At 48.1% G+C, this 19089-nt stretch overlaps 1 protein-coding gene across 1 annotated transcript; it reads left to right on the top strand.

Annotated features, from left to right (window-relative positions):
- Positions 1-1188: 1188 nt before the first annotated feature.
- Positions 1189-10296, top strand: GPC2 (glypican 2). The gene is made up of 10 exons (XM_070954394.1): positions 1189-1342; positions 1839-1997; positions 2575-2885; positions 4081-4161; positions 4710-4875; positions 5162-5292; positions 6542-6682; positions 7800-7936; positions 9055-9230; positions 10028-10296. The coding sequence occupies exons 1-10, from the start codon at positions 1189-1191 to the stop codon at positions 10294-10296; spliced, it is 1725 nt and encodes a 574-aa protein (XP_070810495.1).
- Positions 10297-19089: the final 8793 nt, after the last annotated feature.

Below are 19089 nucleotides of genomic sequence, written 5' to 3'. Positions count from 1 at the left end.
TCTCTACATCTTTAAACCTTAACACGTTCACTGCTCTGACTGCATTCTTTGCAGCTTTCTCTTTCTAAATGCATCATACAAATTACTTTTGTATTTGTATTACTTTTTCCCACTTCATGCAGCAATCATTCTTATGTGCATTTTCCCTTAATCCATTTTATTCCATTATTTCCTCCAACATCCCTTTTCATGCCTTTCATTAATGTAACTCTACACACTTCTATGGCACTATAACATGGTTATCTTCACTCTATTCAAGCAGCATCCACATTCTCTTTTCCTGTGTCCATTTTCAGTTCATTCTTGAGAAAGATTAATACAGTGAATGTTGGGTTTCTCTTCCTGCACATTCCACTTTTTCTTTCTTTTTTTCTTTTCTCTTCTATGTCCATTTTTATGATCCACTCTTGGCCTCACCAAGAAATGCCCTCTCCCAGATTCAAATGAGTCCTCACTTTTGTATCTCTCCCTAATTCTCTCTTCCTGCTTTTCAATCCATTCTTTCTTCTGCATATACATGAACAGACTTGCTTAGGCCACTCACAGAATTTGGAGCAAGGAGAGTTTTTCCTAAGAAGAGGCTCACCTAGTAGCCCTCCTCCTCCTCCTTTTTTTTGGGGGGGGTGTCTGTAGACGTCTGTCCCCAGCAGGGGTCATGGAGCACAGGGGAGAGCGAGAGCAAGCAAGCGCTTACCAGAATTGCAGTCAGGCACAAAGGCTTCCTTCTTAAACGAAGAGGAAAATAAACGGATGATGGGAATCAACTGGGAAGTCGCAGCCAGCGTCCCTGCTCTTCCGAAGGCGATCTATCGCTCACCATACCCCCCCCTCCCTCGCCCCTCTTTGCTCTCAGGTTCTGTAGAGCCCCTCTGGCCGAGCAACGGGGAGGAGGGGCCAGCAGAGCAATGGGGAAAGCAGAGAAACAGAGGGCATTAGGGCCGCTCCCCATTCCTCTCCCATTGTCTGATACCCGGCCCGGATAGTAGGGAGGAGGCACTAGGGCCCGGCGAGCCCCACCGCGGATTGGCTTCTATTGTCTCGCAGTCGCTCCGCTCAGCGCGGGGAAACTCGCCCGTTTCCAGCGGCGCTTGGTCCTTCTCAGCGACCGACCGTGGCCGAGCGGTGCGAGCTGTGCCTCGCGTGAAAGGTCTCCCCTTTCCTTGGCCTTTGCGCCTTTCACTTCGCGGGATGGGGACGCTGCTGCTCCTCTTCGCTCTGAGCGCGCTTCTTTGTTCCGCCGCTGCCGGAGAAGCTCGCGGGGCGCGGAGCTGCGCGGAGACCCGGCAGGCGCTGGCGAGCCGCGGCTTCTCACTCGCTTCGGTCCCACCCACCCTTATCTCGGGTAAGGGCTTTCGGCCGGAGAACTTCTCGGAAGGCGCCGCGAGCAAAGTTTCCTGGGCGTCCCTGACCGATATCCTCCGGGTGGAGGGTGGGCGAGCAGCGGCGATTTGAGCGCCGGGAGACTCAGCCTGTCCCGCTGCAGGAACGGCAGGTGTTCTTTGCAAGTCTTTGGCGAAGGGAAATCCTTTCTAACCCTGCCGTTCCCATTGCTCAGCTCGGGCGGACTCTAGCCTGCGGTGTAAAGAAACTCCTGCCAGGAATGTCTCTGTCCTCTCTTGGGTCACTTGCCCTCCCACGATCATACCCACCCCCCACTACTGAAGGATCCCGGGAAGAGGAAATGAATGGGCTCACGCACCCGGCTCGTGGGGAAAACTTTTGCCCAGTGTCGAGACTGAGGGAGGGCAAGGCGCTCCCATTGCGCCAACCCTGGTTGGCTTCATCCCAGAGGCTAATCCACCTCCAGGGGGTAAGACCCTCCTCTTTAATTCCTGCAGGAGAGCACCTTCGCATCTGCCCCCAGGACTACACCTGCTGCGCTAGCGAGACGGAGGAGCGGCTCAGCGAGCAAGGGCAGGCGGACCTTCGGGCGCTGTTGGGGGAGACGGGCGCCTTCTTGATCAGCACTCTGAGCTCTCGCCAGCACCGCTTTCAGGGTAAGCGAGGGGAAGGAGCCTCCCTCTGGCCCCCTTTTCCCAGCTGGCTGCTCTCTTTCCTTTTCCCTCTCACTTCCTCGCACCCCGCCCCCAATAGAACATAGAATAATAGGATTGGAAGGAACCTTGAACCCCCTGCTCAAGCAGGAGACCCTATGCCATTCAGGACAAATGACTGCCCAGTCTGTTCTTGAAAACCTCCAGTGATGGAGCACCCAGAATTTCCTGAGGTAAGCCTTTTCACCGATTGTTCTCACTGTTAGGAAATTTCTTCTTTCTTTGAGGTTGGGTCTCTCTTTAACCTCTTTTTCCACCCGTTCCTCCTTGTCCTGCCTTCAGGTGCTTTATAGACTAAGGCAACCCTTCATTCCCTTCTCCTCAGATACAAACCGTGATGCCACCTGGGGTCGCTTCCTCACCTGACCCCACCCCAGAATTTCAGTTGGCAACCTTCACCGCTGGCATTGCCTGTTTGGCAGCCTCCCCAGTGAATGTGGGAAAGGAGAAGGCAGCAGTTCAAATTTCTTAGGGTTCCGCTTAATCTTGCTATCCTCGGTGTTTGTTCTCCCACTTCCAGACTTTTTCCAGGAGCTTCTTGCTGGAGCTGAGCGGTCCCTCCAGGCCATGTTTGCCCGTTCCTATGGGCGCCTTTATGTGCAGCATGCCCGCCTCTTCCAGGGATTATTTGTGGAGTTGCAACATCACCTTAAGGGGTCTCGGTCCAGCCTAGATGAGGCCCTGAGTGACTTCTGGTCTCAACTTTTGGAGCGAATGCTGCCTCTGCTTAACTCCCAGTATAGCTTCCCAGAAGGGTACCTGGAGTGTGTGGGGCGCCAGGTGGAAAGCCTCCATGCCTTTGGAGACAGCCCCCGCCAGCTCCGGGTGCAGGTGAGCCCTGCTCCTGACAGGACAGCCCTTCGGGCCTCAGAAGCTCCCTGTCTGCTTTGGCTTGGAGCAGAACCATTGGCGGGGTGGGAAGGGGAGCAAGCACTTACAGTGGCCTGGCAAGGAAGGCCTCAGTCAGAGAGAGCCAAAGGGGGAAGGAGTTGGGGCACCCCTTTCCCCCTTTGCCCTGGTGCCCCGTCAGCCCCATCTTCTGCCTCGTCACATGATCTCCCAGTCCGTAAACTAAGCTGTGTGAAGCATTCCTTCAGGCGCTGGAATAACCAGCATAGAAATTACCATAGGAGACATGAGCGGCCTCCTACTCTGGGCAAGCCAGCCTCTGCCACAGCCATGCCTGCCCCAGGGTTTTTATTATTGTATTTATTTATTATTGAATTTCTATACCGCCCTACTCCCGAAGGACTCAGGGCGGTGCACAGCCATGAAGTAAAACACATAAATATACAAAATTTAAAATCGAATAAAACGGATTAAATAAATTTGGCTGAATTAATACCCATTTAAAAATACCCATTTTAAAATCCATTAAAATTTAGAATTAACATTTAAAAGGGAGAAGATTTAGGCGAGGCCAGCTTGATGAAATAAAAGCGTTGGGTTGACCCTCTCACCCAACCAGGTAACCCTAGATCTTTTCAAAACAATCCTTTGCCAACAAAACAGAGAGACATGCCTTTGTAGGGATCTCTAGGGCTCCTTGAAAAATACCCCCCCCCCAAATTTGAAATGTTGCCCCTGCCCACGCTGGGGCACAGGTATGTGATGAAGCATTGACTTTCTGATATATTCCAGTTAGGGTGCAGCTGCAGTGGTGGCTAAAGGTTTGTGCGCCCTTTTGAATTGTCCACATTTTTGCATAAATATGACTTAAAATGTCATCAGTTTTTCACAGGTCCTGAAACTAGATAAAGAGAATTAATTTGTTGAATGGGCACTCTTTATTTAGTTTTAGGATGTGTGTAAAACTGATCACATTTTAGATCATATTTCTAAGGAGAAATTGACAATTCCAAAGAGTGCACAAACATTTAAGCACCTTTGTGCACCCCTTGCAACTGCATGCCTTTGACCAAAGCCTCCCGGCTAGACTCAGCCCCCTTGCTCTACCCCTGTGCTTGTACCTTGTGGATGGCCATGGCTCCTCTGATGCCTGGTGTCGGTTTCTGTTCTTCCTCAGGTGTCTCGAGCTTTCCTTGCTGCTCGGGTCTTTGTTCAGGGCCTGGCCACAGGACGAGACATCGTTGCCCAGGCAGTTAAGGTGAGTGCTTGTGCAGGTATGAACCAACCTTTAGGCGTGGCAGCATGTGGGGCTAATGCTAGAGAGCACTTGGAGACTCAGGAGAGAAGGAAGACAGCTTGTCCAAATATTCTACTTCCCTGGGGCTGCCTTGTTTGCAAGCAATGCTGCCAACCCCTTGGGTGAGGGTCCCCTCCTCCCTTGCAGCTGGAGGTGCCCAAGGTTTCCATTGTCTGCAGATGACTTAGCCCTTCCCCCAGTCCTCCCTGTCATTTCTCATCTTCCTGGCCACCTGTAATGGTGTTCACTTGTGGCCATGTTAACCGCAGTTCCACAGGAGCCATCCAGACCCTATATCCTGTGACTCCTCTCCTCCCCCACCCCTTTGGTGATAGCACATTTGGATCTGGGCCTGCAGAATGAGATGGGATTTCTGTCTGGATCAGCTCCTTTGGCTCTCTCTCCAGTGCAGGGTGAGAAGCCACAACCCTCCGTCTCCCTTTCTCCATTGATACGATGGAGTCTGAGCTGGCCTGATCCTGGCTCTCCCTTCTTCCACCCTTACACAGCTGTCTCCCACTGGAGAATGTCGACGGGCACACATGCGCCTCTCCTTCTGCCCCCTGTGCCGTGGGCTTCCGGCCCTCAAGCCTTGCCATGAATTTTGCCTCAACGTCATGAAAGGCTGCTTGGCGAGCATCACAGAGATGGACACTGAGTGGGGGCGCTTCCTGGGTGAGCATGCAGGGCAGAGAGAGGCAAATTTTGAGATGGGGGCAGTCAAGCTTCTTTTAAATGGCAAACATATGTGAATTAGAGTTTCCCGAACCAAGATCTGAGGGTTCTGGGGGTGCTGTTGGTCTTCCTCTTGTTCCTTCTGGGGACCGTGAAAAAGTCAGTCCGTGGAGACAACCACCTATTCTTAGCAGAACCTCGATGTAAGGGGCAGCGTGGGATCCCCTTAAAGCTTCCCCAGTGCATGGATGCCTAGGGCAAACAGACCCCTTTTCCTTCTTTCAAGACGCACTGATCCAACTGGCAGAACAGCTCACAGGACCCTTCAATTTTGAATTGGCAGCTGATTCCATTGCGGTGAAAATTTCAGAGGCCATAATGTACCTGCAGGAACACAATATACAGACATCGGCTAAGGTACGGATGGATGCCAAGAGAAACTCCAAATGCTGTTTTCTACATTGGTTATCTCTTTTTCAAAACATAATTTCTGCCTGTAAAATGGCTGGCAGCCTAAAATGCAGACTCTGTTACAGACAGAAATACAGTTTTGGAAAAAAGATTGAAAGAGTGTGTGAACTACTTGTTGTGGCTCCGTTACCGGAGCCTGTGTCATTGTCAGGAGAGGACTCCGAGAGTGAAGGGGAGGAGTTGGCAAGGCCTCCCTCTCCAGGACCCTCCTCTCTGGCAATGCCTTCGGTGTCCGCCGAAGGGCAAGAGATAGGGCCAGGGCCAAGCACGTTCACGCAGCCACAGATGGACAGTGATGAGGGTAATGAGTCTTGGCTGGACCCACGCCAGCGTCGCAGAGATAAGCGCGCGCAACAGAAGAAAGGGCGTTCCCGAGATTAGGCTGAGTCCCTGGACCACACCCCACAGGATATAAAAGGGAACGTGGTGGCCAGTCAAACGTTGTGACAAACAAAGCTGAAAGCTTCCACACCATTCTGCATTGCCGGACTTTTGCTTTAAGACTGGATTATCTCTGGACTTGATTGTAATTATTGAGCTGCTTTCCTTTGATGTATCAGAAGTGGGGAGAAGTTATCTCTCCTCTTTGTAAATAATAAACTCTTGGCAGGCAGCCACTAGGTTGTTGCCAAGTTCCGTTATCATAAGGAAAAGGATTTTGCCGGCTGGTTTGGTCTTGAACTCCTGAACGTCTGTTGGTGTGTGTGCGTGGGGTTGGGGACAGAACACTACCCAACCCTTTAATTTGCTTTTTCTCCTCATCTTGCCCAAATAAGACTTTGCTTCTGGGCTTAGAGAGAGAGAGACTTTCATTCTTCCTACAGTCTCGTAAGTAAATACTTGGAAGGGCCCGTCCATCCTCTGATGTTTCGTGGGTGAACCAGAAATCCCGGAGTATGAGAATGATAACCATAAAATTTCATTTTATCTGGGAGAGCCAAAATCAGTGCCTCATGCCTCATGCTAGTCTCACAGGCACCTCCAGGCTTTTGGAGTCTTTTGGCCAACCTAGGCTAACTTTGGTTAGCCGCCTTTCACAATCTCCATCTGGAGGGGACTCACAGAAGGCCTTCCTTCCTTCCTCCTCTCATGAGACCAAGTGCCTCCTTAGAAGCAAAACCTCAGCTTCTTTTATGATTAATTGGCATTAACTTAAACTAAGCCTCTCTACCTGTCATCCATGCTTTACCGCCAGGTCTTCCAGAGCTGTGGCAACCCCCATCCAACTCCTGCCCGTTCCCGACGTGACCCCCAAGAAGAAAGCAGGTACCACTTTCAAATCTACCCGCCAGAGGAGAAGCCAACCACTGCAGGGGGGACCAACTTGGACCGGCTGGTAGGTGGCAATTCAGGAGCAGGCTGACTATAGGTGGGCTTCAAAGACAAAAAATGGTAGTGCCCTTCTCCATGCCTCTTTTGGAGGGCAAAGCAAAGATTTTTCACAGACAAAATAACCCAGGCAGAATTGTGAATACCTCCGTGCAGGGTGCCTTATCTGAGGAGCAGACAGACAAGCCCCTTCACATTAGGGAAACCAAAGAACTTTAATTACTCTCTTGAATTGCTCTGGATGCTTCTGGATGTCCTTCTGGGTTGTCCAGCTACTTTCCCCTCTCCTCTTCTGACTGCTGTAGTCTCTTCCGGGGTTTGGTGAAGTGGGGCTTTGGGCCCATGGGCCATGTCTTGTCCTCCCGTCAGCTTTTGCCATCCCTGGCATGGTGCCGTGATCACCTCTGGCTTGGCACCCCCTTTCTTTACCTCCTGGTGATTTCTTGGTTCACTGTGCCACCTCTCTTTGGTCTGGTTAGCCCTTGCTAGAAGGGCTTCCTATCACAACAGGCCTGCTTCTTTGTTGCTCCATCTGGGCCATCAGGGATAGCAGCTTCTCCAGGGGAAGCTCCTGCTTAAAATGGAAGCCTTGGAAACTCCTGGGAATGCCCCACCCAAACTCTGAAAAAAAAAGGGCTAATTCCAATCTGAATGTTTTAGCAACATTTCCCAACTGCTGGGGGCCCCTTCCCCAAACTCCCAATTTCAAAATAAAGGTCAGGAAGGCGATGGAGAAATTGAGATACCTATCCTCCCTTCTGTCCTCTTGGCCTGTTATGTGTGAGCGCTCTGACCCAGCTAAGAAAGCTGTGCCAAGGGAAACTAAGCAGTGGCCAGGCCAGTGCCAAAAGGGAAGGTTCTGCTCTTTTGATACCATTTCTGCCCCGAAGCCCAGCCTTTGGCAGTCTTATCGCCTGGCCGAATGATCTGCCCGGCACTGCAGTGTGTAGAAGATGGCAGTAAAGTCTCACCCCTGTTCCTTTGTCTACTCATCATGCTTCACACAGTATGGTTCAAATGGGACGAATTACCCTGCTGGAAGGGAAGATGATTTTGGCCAATCCAAGGGGAAGCCTCCTGGGGAAAACTTTCTCACCAGGCTGCTGCCCTGTTTCCCCTCACAGGTGTTGGATTTCAAGGAAAAGCTTCGTCTCATGAGGCGCTTCTGGATCCTGCTGCCCCACACTCTCTGCAGCAGTGAAAAGACAGCAGCTGACATGACAAATGAGGACAGTTGCTGGAATGGTCAGACACGGGGCAGGTAGAGGTCCCTAAGAGGCTTGACTTGGCCAGAAGTAGGCTTTGTGCGTTGAGAGCGAGGGAGGCTGACTGTATTTAAGCTAAGAGCAGAGCAGGAAAGGGGAAATCACCCTCCTGTGCCGCTAGGCTTGCCAGGTGTCCACTATTTGAGCGGACAGTCCACTTTTTTCACATTATGTTCACTATTTTTTTTCACAAAATAGTGGACTTTTTTTTATTCAAAAGCTTTATGATGAAATGGTACGTAATCTAAAGCTGTACAGTCTAAGAGAATAAGGATAGGAGAATCGCGTTTTGTCTTTTTTTTCATAAGTTAGAATGAGACAAAGATCAAATATCCATTGAACTCGATTCTCCGAAAAAATTAATGATGAGATTAAAATAAAAATATATTATAAAATTATGTACAGTTCACATTTTTAAAATGTATTGTAGCTTGTGCCGACTGACCTAAAATGGCTTCGAGTGATGAGAGTGACAGCGGCGAGATTTTGAATTCTTTAAAACGAAAGAGAGGAGTGTGCAAATACACCAAAGACTGGGAAGCTACTTTTGCATGGATTACCAACAACGAAACCGACAGAACAAATACGACGGCCTACTGTAAATTGTGTCAGAAATCGTTCACAATTGAATATAATGGTATAAAAGCTGTCACACAGCATGCAAGCCCAAAAGATCATTTAGATAAGGAGAAAATAGCTTCCAGCAACAAGCAAATCAATTCGTTTTTCATTGTTAAAGACTCCCTGTTAAAATGTTTGTAAGAAAATATATAATTTAATTGTAATTTTTTTTTAAATTTTTGTACTACTTAATCCCCCCCCCACCCGCTTGTCCGCTATTTTTTGGAAGCAGACCTGGCAACCCTATATGTGGCTGTTCTTTTCTTAAAAGTCAGACTGCCTTGCTTGCGTGTGTGTGTATGCGCGAGAGAAGAAGAGAGATTCAGAAAAGAAGCGTGGTGTAAATGTGGGATCAGCCGCCCAGGCCTCTCAGGCCTTGTGTGTGTGTGTGTGTGTGTGTGTGTGTATGCAGACTCCATGGCTTTGCTCTGCTGAATGACTGGTCTTCCCGGATCCCCCTTTGACTGCTGCCTCCTTGCAATCAACCATCCAGGTATCTCCCAGATGTGACAGCTGATGGACTGGTTAATCAAATCAACAACCCAGAAGTGGAGGTCGACATTTCACAACCCGATCTTCTAACCCGGAGAAATGTCCTGGCTCTGCGCAGTGTGGCCTCGCGGCTGGTGGGGGCATGCCATGGGCAAGACCTCAACTTTCAGGATGCTGGTGAGGTTGCAGCTTCTTCTTCCCCTTCACTGGCACCATCCTGCCAATCTGCAGCCACGTATCTTTCTTTATTACAGCTTTTACTTATTGCCAGCCTCTCAGAAGAACTCTCAGCAGCTTGTAGGCATAAAAACACAGCACTCTGAGCACTATCATCGTGCTCAGAACGGAAGTCATGGATAAACCAACGCCGCTCCCTCTTAGGGGTGGCACCTAAGCAGAGAGTCCCTCACCCAAAGGCCCTCTGAATCCAGTAGCTTGGCAGCCTTGCTTGCGGCAGCAAGACAGGAGCTACTGAGATCACAGCAAGGCCCCAGGAAGGCTTTCTGCTGGGATCCTGCCAAACCACGCAGGGAGCAGTGATATGAAGCATCCTCTCTGAGGACAAGAGCCCTGGCAGGAAAATTCCCTTCTTGGAAGCCATGCCAGGGTTAGGGATTTAATGGGTAAGACCAGCACCTCAGACCGGGCCTGGAAACCCCTTGCGAGTCAGAAGCCACAGAAACGGCTTGTTTTCTGGCCCTGCTGCATTTCCCACACGGAACGCATTGCAGTGGTTGCCTTGCAGGGCTCCCTTTCTGCTCAGGAAGCGCGGCGAGTGAATGGGCAGGAAGCCTCTAGGAGTCCGTGAGGGAGGAGATTTGCTCCGAGGGACTCTTGAGGCTGCCACCCACAAATTGCCTCAGGAGACAGACAGACAGGCAGACAGACAGACAGACAGACAGAGTGAGAAAGCTGTGGAAAACAGCTGCCCGGTCCCTTTAATCAACCTTTCTCATCCTGCTTTTCTGTTCCAGATGACGATGGCATCAGTGGCTCAGGTGCTGGATATCACGAAGACTGGCCAGCCTTCCCAGGGTCAGGAGGTGCAGTTGCCAGAGGGGCTTCTGGGAGCTCACGGCCTTCCCCTGACTCTCGAGCCCCTCGAAGGGAGCAACCTGGGAAGGGTTCCTCCTCCCTGCAGAACCAAAGCGGGGGAAGGCTGAGCAGCGGGGCTGGGCCTTTCCCACCAGCAGCCCTATCACTGGCCCTCTTCCTGCACTTGGTCTTCCTCGGGGGCCGGTGAGAGGGGCTTGTCCCCAAGCACCAGACCTCCTTTAGGGAGGGGAAGCCCCCCTCTCCGTGTGCCCCAGGGAAACGAAAGCTGGAGGACAGGTGGGGGATGCAGTTTTGTAGGGGTGAAAAGCAGGGGCTCATAAGCCTGACTTCTTCGCTGAAGAGCATGGAGGGGAAGGGAAGGGAGCCTCATAAGTTGGTTCACCTTGTGTCCTTGGAAAAGCAAACTGTTTCCCTCCTGGTGCTTTCAGGGATGGTAAGCTTCGAAATTACCCTTGTTTGTTGTTTCCTTTTCATACCTGCAACTGTCCGGGTTTTATGACCAGGATGGGTTTTTTTTCCCACTTTCTTAAGTGGAGGGGGAATAACTGGGGGGTGCAGACCACCACCAAGTTTCCCTTTTTCATACAGTCCCCAGGACCATTTTGATCAGCAGAAGAGACTCCTGCATTTGGGCTGGTAGCAGCTGCAGGGATAAGCACAAGTGGCTGGATCTCTTCTCTCTCACACACAAACACACACATGTTCACACGCACATATACATTCTTCCTGCCTCGGTGCCACTGTCTTATGCATGCATGCTTATAATCACCCAACCCCCCCCCACACCAACAGTCCCACACCCATACACACAGACACTTTCCCAGAAAAACTTTTTGTGTGGGAGGCGGTACTGATATTAAGCCCAAACCTCTGGACTCTTTTTTTTTCTTAAATTATGGAATAAAATATTTAATTTATTGTTTTCCTTATCAACAACACCTCTTTCTCACTTATTTGTGCTCTTCTGTTTGTGCAAGTCTCAAGACTTTAAGCAGCGATTAACATTTATTTATTTAAAGATATTAAATGCTTATTTAAATTTATATGCTGCCTGACTTGCAACAGTTACAAACTTTATTGTCTGTAAACTGTCCAGAATTGCCTTATCGTGTGGCATATACCATAAACAAAACTCTGGGCAGTCACAAAAATATTAAAAACAAGAAAAAAATACAATGCACACAAATTAAGAATTTAGAAAATGGCAAGGGTGACAAAACAAAAGCAAACACAGACAAGAACAAAAAGGAAGCCACACAATCCACAATACGCTCACCTTGCCTTAGACTTGGTCAAAGACTTAAGTCTTCAAGGCCCTTAGAAACACCAGTGTGGGGGGGAGGGGGGCTTCATTCCACAGAAGGCACTGCTGCAGAGAAGAGGAGCTTCCTAGGGTCCTCATAGATGACATTGTGTAATTGAAGGAACCATAGCATACCAATATTGCTAGACTGATTCTAACAAAATTCCATATACCGTATGGCATGGAAGGAAGCCGGATTTGAGCTACATACACACATTTGGATCACCTGCATGGGTACATATTCCAGTGCAGTTAAGGCGTAAGGGCCAGAGTAGGGCACAACAATATTTGTTGGTTATAATTCAAACTACAGGTCCTACAGATTTTGGGTAAAAGTAACAGCAACGGTAGTTAACAGTGCAAATGCCAGGTTTATGGAGCATGTAGGGTGGAATAAATTAAGTACTGAAAATGAGGTTATCATTGAAACTCAGACTGAAGCTACCAATGAAATGCCAGAGATCCAGAGCGAAGGGGCAGAGAAAGACGTAGTACAGGAAGAGGTAAAGGTGGAGTGGCAATCTGTAAGTCCTGAACTCCCAAGAAGGTCGAGTAGAGTAACAAAACCACCTGATAGGTATCAGGCAACTACAGTCTATCAAGTAAATAAAGTCCCTACTACATTTAATGAGTTGACCACGTTTCCACCTGAAGACCAGAAAGTGTGCAGAGGTGCAATGACTAAAGAACTACAATGTTTGCAGAATTTGAAAGTATATGAGTCTGCAACAATTCCAAAAGGGAAAACTATACTCGGTAGTAAGTGGATATATAAATTAAAGACTGGGATAGATGGGATACCAATATATAAATCTAGGCTGGTAGCTCAAGGATTTAATCAGTCTCCTAATGATTATGATAAAGTATTCGTTCCAAGCTTAAAAGCCATTACATTAAGAGCAGCATTGGTATGGGCAGCTAAAAATAAATATATAGTTAACCATTTAGATGTAGAGACCGCATATCTGCATGCACCATTACAGCATGAAATTTATTTAAAGAAACCCTCAGGACTTGAGGAAAATGGGAAGGCTGACTGTTGGTTATTAAAGAAAAGTCTGTATGGGTTAAAACAGTCATGTTATGAATGGAACCAGCGCATTGTAAAAACATTGAAGAATATCGGATTTAAAGCAGGATTAGCAGATCCATGTTTATTTAAAATGGAAAGGGATGGTATAGTATCATTATTACTTCTTTTTACGGACGATATAGCTCTGATTACAAAGAATGAGCAAGAGGCCAACAGGATTGTTGATGAATTAAAAGCTCATGTCAGGATTAAAAATCTAGGGGAGCTACAACAATACCTAGGTGTAAGGATCGAAAAAACTAGGGGAGGATTTAAATTATCCCAAACTGATAAAATTAATAATCTATTAAAACAGTTCAGAATGGAATTGTGTAAACCATCAAAGACACCTATGGTTCAAGATTATTGCAACACTGATGTGAAAAGTCCGTTGTTTGATAAAGGGATATACCAATCATTGATTGGCAGTTTATCATACATTAGCAATTGGTCTAGACCTGATATTTCTTATAGTGTGAATCAATTAGCTAGATTCAACACGGAACCTACGGAAAGACACTGGCAAGGAGCAAAACGTATTCTTAGATATCTGAAATATACCATGCATCATGCATTATATCTACAACCATCAGAAGAATTGCATGTAACTGCTTATGTGGATGCTAGTTTCGCAACAGATGTGAATACAAGAAAATCAGCCTCAGGAATCGCTGTATTTCTGGGAAAATCTTTGATATGGTGGCGTTCAATAAGACAGCAGCATTTAAGTATGTCTACAGTGGAAGCAGAGTTTTCTTGTTTATCTTTGTTATGTACAGATTTGATCAGTATTAAGCAGCTGATGCTAGATTTAGGAATAGATATACAATATCCTATAATAGTATACGAAGATAATCAGGCAGCGATAAAAATGGTGACAAATATAGCTGTAAAGACTAGAACAAAACATACAGATCTTCGTTATCTCAATGTAAGAGAATGTATAATGAACAAGATGATAGAACTTGTATATTGTGCATCAGAAGACAACGTGGCTGATCATTTCACAAAAGCACAGGGAAGTAGGAAACATATAGATACATGGGAACAGTATGGTTTAAGATTGTAAATATATTAGTCTACCCAAAGGGGAGAAAGTTGGATGCTTCTCTTACGGTTGAATAGGTAATATATAGAAAACTATGTTCTGTAACTTTAACTGCTACAAGATGACTAATTGGCTGTGCTAAGCAGACATAAAAGAAGGCAGGAAGTTCATTCACTTCTGCTCCTGCTATTAGAAGGTTGAACTGCTGAAAGGAACTGTGTCTGTGTTACTGAAGAGAACTGGAATTGTAAGCAAACTATGTTTTTGTAGGGTGGAATAAATTAAGTAATGAGGATCTGGGTCCGAGGGAGACCACTGTGCCTCAGATAGCCGGATGTGAGTCCCTCCTAGTGAGGTGGGGTCATGGGGTTCAGATGGGCTTGTTGCTTACGTACCTGGCTCCCTGCCGCGTGGCAACAGCCCTACCTGAGCTACTCGATGTGATAGCCACGGTGGCAGTAGATACACCCAGGCTTTTAGTCATGGGTGATTTCAACTTGCCATCTGTTGGTGAAACGTCTGAGGTGGCTCAGGAGTTCATGGCTTCCATGAAGGCCATGGACCTGACCCAGTTAGTTCATGGCCCTACTCACAGGGGAGGTCACACTCTGGACCTGATTTTTGTCTCTGGCCAGTGGTTGAGTGGTCTTGTTATTGGGGATATAGACATGGAACCCTTGTCATGGACAGACCACTCACTCCTTCGCCTAGATCTTCGAACCGCTGCCCCCCGCCGCAGGGAGGCGGATCCAATTAGATGGATCCGCCCCAGGCGCCTGATGGATCCTGAGAGATTCCAGATGGAGCTTGGGCCATTTCCTGAGGTTCTAGAACATGACTCGGCCAAGGACCTAGTAGCCGCCTGGGATCGGGCGGCTGGTGGGGCCTTGGACCGAATCGTGCCTTTGCGGCCTCTGACCCGGTGCCGATCCCGTGCGGCTCCTTGGTTCACCGAGGAGCTGAGGGAAATGAAGTGCCAGAAAAGACGCCTGGAGAGCGGTTGGAGGGCCAGTCTCGCTGAATCTGATCGAACACTGGTAAGGTTGCATATTAAGACCTACCTAGTGGCGATAAAGACAGCAAAGTTTAATTACTTTTCCGCCTCTATTGTGTCATCAGGGAATCGTCCGGCCACCCTGTTTAGGGTGACCCGCTCCCTGCTCCATCCGGGAGCGCAGGAGGATCCCTTGGAAGGCAGGGCGGAGGATTTTGGACAATATCTGCATGACAAAATCGCTCAGATCCGGGGGGATTTGGACTCTGACTGGGTAGATCAGGGCAGAGTGACGAGGAATAGTCTTGAGACTGTTATCTGGGAGGAGTTTGACGCTGTGACTCCCAATGATGTGGACAGGATTTTGGGGAGACTTAGTGCGGCCACATGTTTACTGGACCCGTGTCCCTCCTGGTTGGTACTGGCTTCCCGGGAGGTTACACGAGGCGGCTCCAGGGTGTTATCAACGCTTCGCTGAGTGAGGGCCACTTCCCCGCTGCCTTGAAGGAGGCAGTGGTGAGGCCTCTCCTCAAGAAGCTGTCCCTGGATCGGCAATATTGGCCAACTACCGTCCTGTCTTCAACCTTCGCTTCATGGCGAAGGTTGTGGAGAGTGTGGTCGCGCGACAGTTCCCACAATTCCTGGAGGAAACATCTTATCTAGATCTGTTCCAGTCAGGTTTCAGGTCTGGGCACAGCACGGAAACGGCATTGGTCACGTTGGTTGATGATCTCTGGAGGGCTCGGGACAGGGGTTGCTCCTCTGTTCTGGTCCTGTTAGATTTCTCAGCGGCTTTTGATACCATCGACCATGGTATCATGCTGCACCGGCTGGAAGAGTTGGGGGTGGGAGGCACCATGTTGCGGTGGTTCTCCTCCTTTCTCTCCGACCGGTCACAGTTTGTGTTGGCAGGGGGGCAGAGGTCGACCTCGAGGCCTCTCATCTGTGGAGTGCCGCAGGGATCGGTATTCTCGCCCCTTCTGTTCAACATTTATGTAAAGCTGCTGGGCGAGATCATCCGCGGCTTCGGGGTGAGATACCACCAGTACGCTGATGACACCCAGCTGTACATCTCCACCCTGGGCCACCCCAACGATGCCCTTGAAGTGATGTCCCAGTGCCTGGAGGCTGTGCGGATCTGGATGGGGAGGAACAGGCTCAAGCTCAAGCTCAACCCTTCCAAGACTGAGTGGCTGTGGCTCCCGGCATCCCGATATAGTCAGTTGACTCCATCACTGACTATTGGGGGCGAGTCTTTGGCCCCCACAGAAAGGGCTCGCAATCTGGGAGTCCTCCTGGATATGCAGCTGTCCTTGGAGGAACATCTGACAGCTGTAACCAGGGGGACCTTTTGTCAGGTTCGCCTGATTTGCCAGTTGCGGCCCTTTCTTGATCGGGATTCCCTGCGCACAGTCCAATTTTTTTGAAGCAACAAAGCCATAGTTAAATAAATGATAAATGAGGATGTTGATCTGTTTGACAATATGAGAAGTTAGATAATTAGTAAATTTTGAATATGGGGAGGAAGCATAAAAGATTTGTAACCGACTGACACACTGTTTGCATTTGTAATGGAGGATGGATTTGTTTTATGTTTTGTTTAAAAAAATAAAAATTAAAAAAAATATTAATAAGGCGTTAATAATAAAGGTACATGATAATAACCTTAAAATCCCATTAAAAAGGTTTATTTCTTTTTTTTACTGCAAGCAGTTGGGAACACTAGAGGTGACTCATGGTATGCAACTGTATCTCTTTGGATACATTCCAGTCCTGCTCTGGAATGCCAAAGTCAGGCATAGAGCTAGAGTTGTTTACTTTGCAACCATTGGTTTACTTTGCAAACCAATTCTGGTTTGTTTTTGGCTGATTAAGCCAATACCGGTACAGTCCTCTCTTACTGTAGGATTTTTCAAAACAAAGTGCAATGAAATCTACTCTAACAGCATTTAATCACAATGCTGTGTATTTGAAAATCTTTCTAACTTGTTTAGGGTCTTTATTCATAATTAATATTTTTAACAAATACCATAGCCATCAACAGTAAGGTCGGTTCCCTGCTCTTGTTGAAAGATAACAAAAATACAACACTTTTAAAAGGAACAGTTATGTTACAAAAAAATCTACAATTTAATCAAAAGTTCATCCCCAGTGATTTGGTCGGCATCGGAATTTGGAAACCACATCGGAATGAACTTTTGGCTTTCAAGAGCAATCGCCATCTTGGGTTTTAGGCAATACCAAGACAGGGCAGGTAATCCAAGGATGTGGCTTTTGTTTGCCCACCTTTGTCCAAAGCGAGTCAGAGTTAGGAAGGGCAGGAGATTCCTCTCCAGACCATCCAAAGCAGCTTGCCCACCGCCCAGCCAAAAAGAAGGAAAAGCAGGTCTCTCCAGGCATCATGAGACTTGAGTGGTTGCAGAGTCTGGCTTGCAATTTGCTAATTTCCCCCAGTCCCCCAGCTGCATTCAAGTGTGATCTAGCAAGTGTGAGGCCAGGCAGAAGGTGGTGCTAGTCCTACAAAGGCCTGCTCGCTGAGAGCTTTAACCTTTTGGGAAAAGCAGTGGGGGAAGGAGGATGTCCTGCCTGGGTTTCCTGCCTACAGTATCACTGGCTGCTACAAAGGAATTCAGGAAAACAGATAAGTTGCCCTTGAGGAATTTGGGGTTTTTTTGGCTGGTTTCACTGAGGATTAGGCTTTTCATTTTAGAAAGATGGGGAAGGAAATAGATGGAGAGTTTGGGAGCCAAAGAGAAGGCAGCAATAGGCAGTTGGAGAAACGGTAGGAGGTTGAATTTGGCCAGCGAACCGAAAAGACACAGGAGGGATGGATAATTGCCCATTCTCCCGCTAAAGATTACAATTTTAGTGGGAAACAGTTTGGCTGAACCTTTCTGAAGTCTCTTCCCACGCCCACAGCCATCTGGTCTTTGGGAAAGGGCCTTTCCTGGCACGGCTGTGGAGCAGAATCCTCACGTGATGCTAGTGGCCTTCACCTTCCAGATATTTAAGAACAAGGTGAGAACGCATCTTTTTTAATTTCTAAACAATTCTTAATTTTAGGAATGAGTTTAATTGTGTTAATGTTGCTATAAATTACATTTAATCATTTTGAGGTGCCTCGATGGTGGTAGCAATAAATATAACTGTAACCTAAAGTTTGAAAATCACCGTAACAATAATTGTTGCACTCAATTTCACCATAAACTCACGGAAGAATAGCCTTAACAGAGCACACCTCCAACACCAGTACTTTTGATTTTTAAATCCTCAAGGCGCTTAGTTTGATAAAAATAATACCAAATGAAAATCAGAGCAACTGTTAAGTTGGGTGAATGAGGACGCAGCAAGCCAGGCAGTGAGTGACAACAGCTCTATATTGTAGGGTGAGAACCCAGCAACTGACCAGGGGAAACAGCTCCCTTTATATACCTTGCAGCTGTGGTGGTCAGCCAATCAGCTGACGGTCAGTTAATTCAAACTGCCCACCCAAATCTGCATACAGAACAGCAACACTACATGATTGAAAATAGTTCCAATTAAGAGCTGAGAGAAGTTGAAGCTTGGTCAAAGAGACGCACAATCACCCTATTCTTAAATCGTCCCAGAGTCGGGGAAAGAGCCGCTCTCCAAGGTCCTGTCCCAGACACTTTAGTTTCCGGCCACAGGGAAGTTTCAGAAAGGGCCCGTGGGGCCATCTAAGCAGCAAAAGAATCCAAAATGAAAGGTAGGAGAAGGGACAGGTGGACGGGTAGCTTTCTTTTCCCCTTCCTGTGTTGCAGCAAATGTGCCTCCCGTCGACTATTAATATTAATAATGCGTTAATAATAAAGATAGAGGATAATAACCATGAAATCTCATTGAAAAGGTTTATTTCTTTTTGCAATACCTGCTTTTACCACAGGTTGGCACAGTTTTGTATCCCATAGCATTAAAATTGAGGCCATCCTAGGCCTTTTCGTCCTGTGGTGAAAACAGGAATTGGGTTTGGGGTTTGGGGGTTGGGGCTGGGGCTGGGGCTGGGGCTAAGGCTGGGGCTGGGGCTAAGGCTGGGGCTGGGGCTGGGGCTAAGGCTGGGGCTGGGGCTGGGGCTGGGGCTGGGGCTGGGGCTGGGGCTGGGGCTGGGGCTAGGGCTCGGGCTCGGGCTCGGGTTCAGGTTCGGGTTTGGGTTTGGGTTAGGGTTAGGGTTTGTCATAGCTGCCCTATTCATACCGTTTGTCAATACCAAAGGGGCAAAGGGTGCTCGCTCCAACGCCCTGTGCGTTTACAGTATGGACGCGGGCACCGTGGAGGGACCAAAAGCAACCGCATAGCTGGAAGATTGTTTTGTTTTGAAAACCAAAACGGGGAGGACAGTGTGCTGACAACGGCCTGCCTTTGCTTTCACCCACAATTCACAGAGACCGAGAAGCGAAGGGCCAAAGTGCAGAATGGCAGCAAAAGTACCGCTACTCTACGCTCCTCTGAAAGGAACGAGCCAGTTCCGTTGGCCTTCACATGGTCGCCGGCTTCTTCCTTTCCAATCATCTCCAAGAGACATTTCCGACACGACGGACTTCCTGT

This window comes from Pituophis catenifer, unplaced genomic scaffold, assembly GCF_029215685.1.
Source record: "Pituophis catenifer annectens isolate HBS135680 unplaced genomic scaffold, rPitCat1.0.hap2 SCAF_15, whole genome shotgun sequence".
Lineage (NCBI taxonomy): Eukaryota > Metazoa > Chordata > Lepidosauria > Squamata > Colubridae > Pituophis > Pituophis catenifer.
Note: the sequence above shows the minus strand (reverse complement) of the source record. Positions and strands in the feature narration are given on the sequence as shown.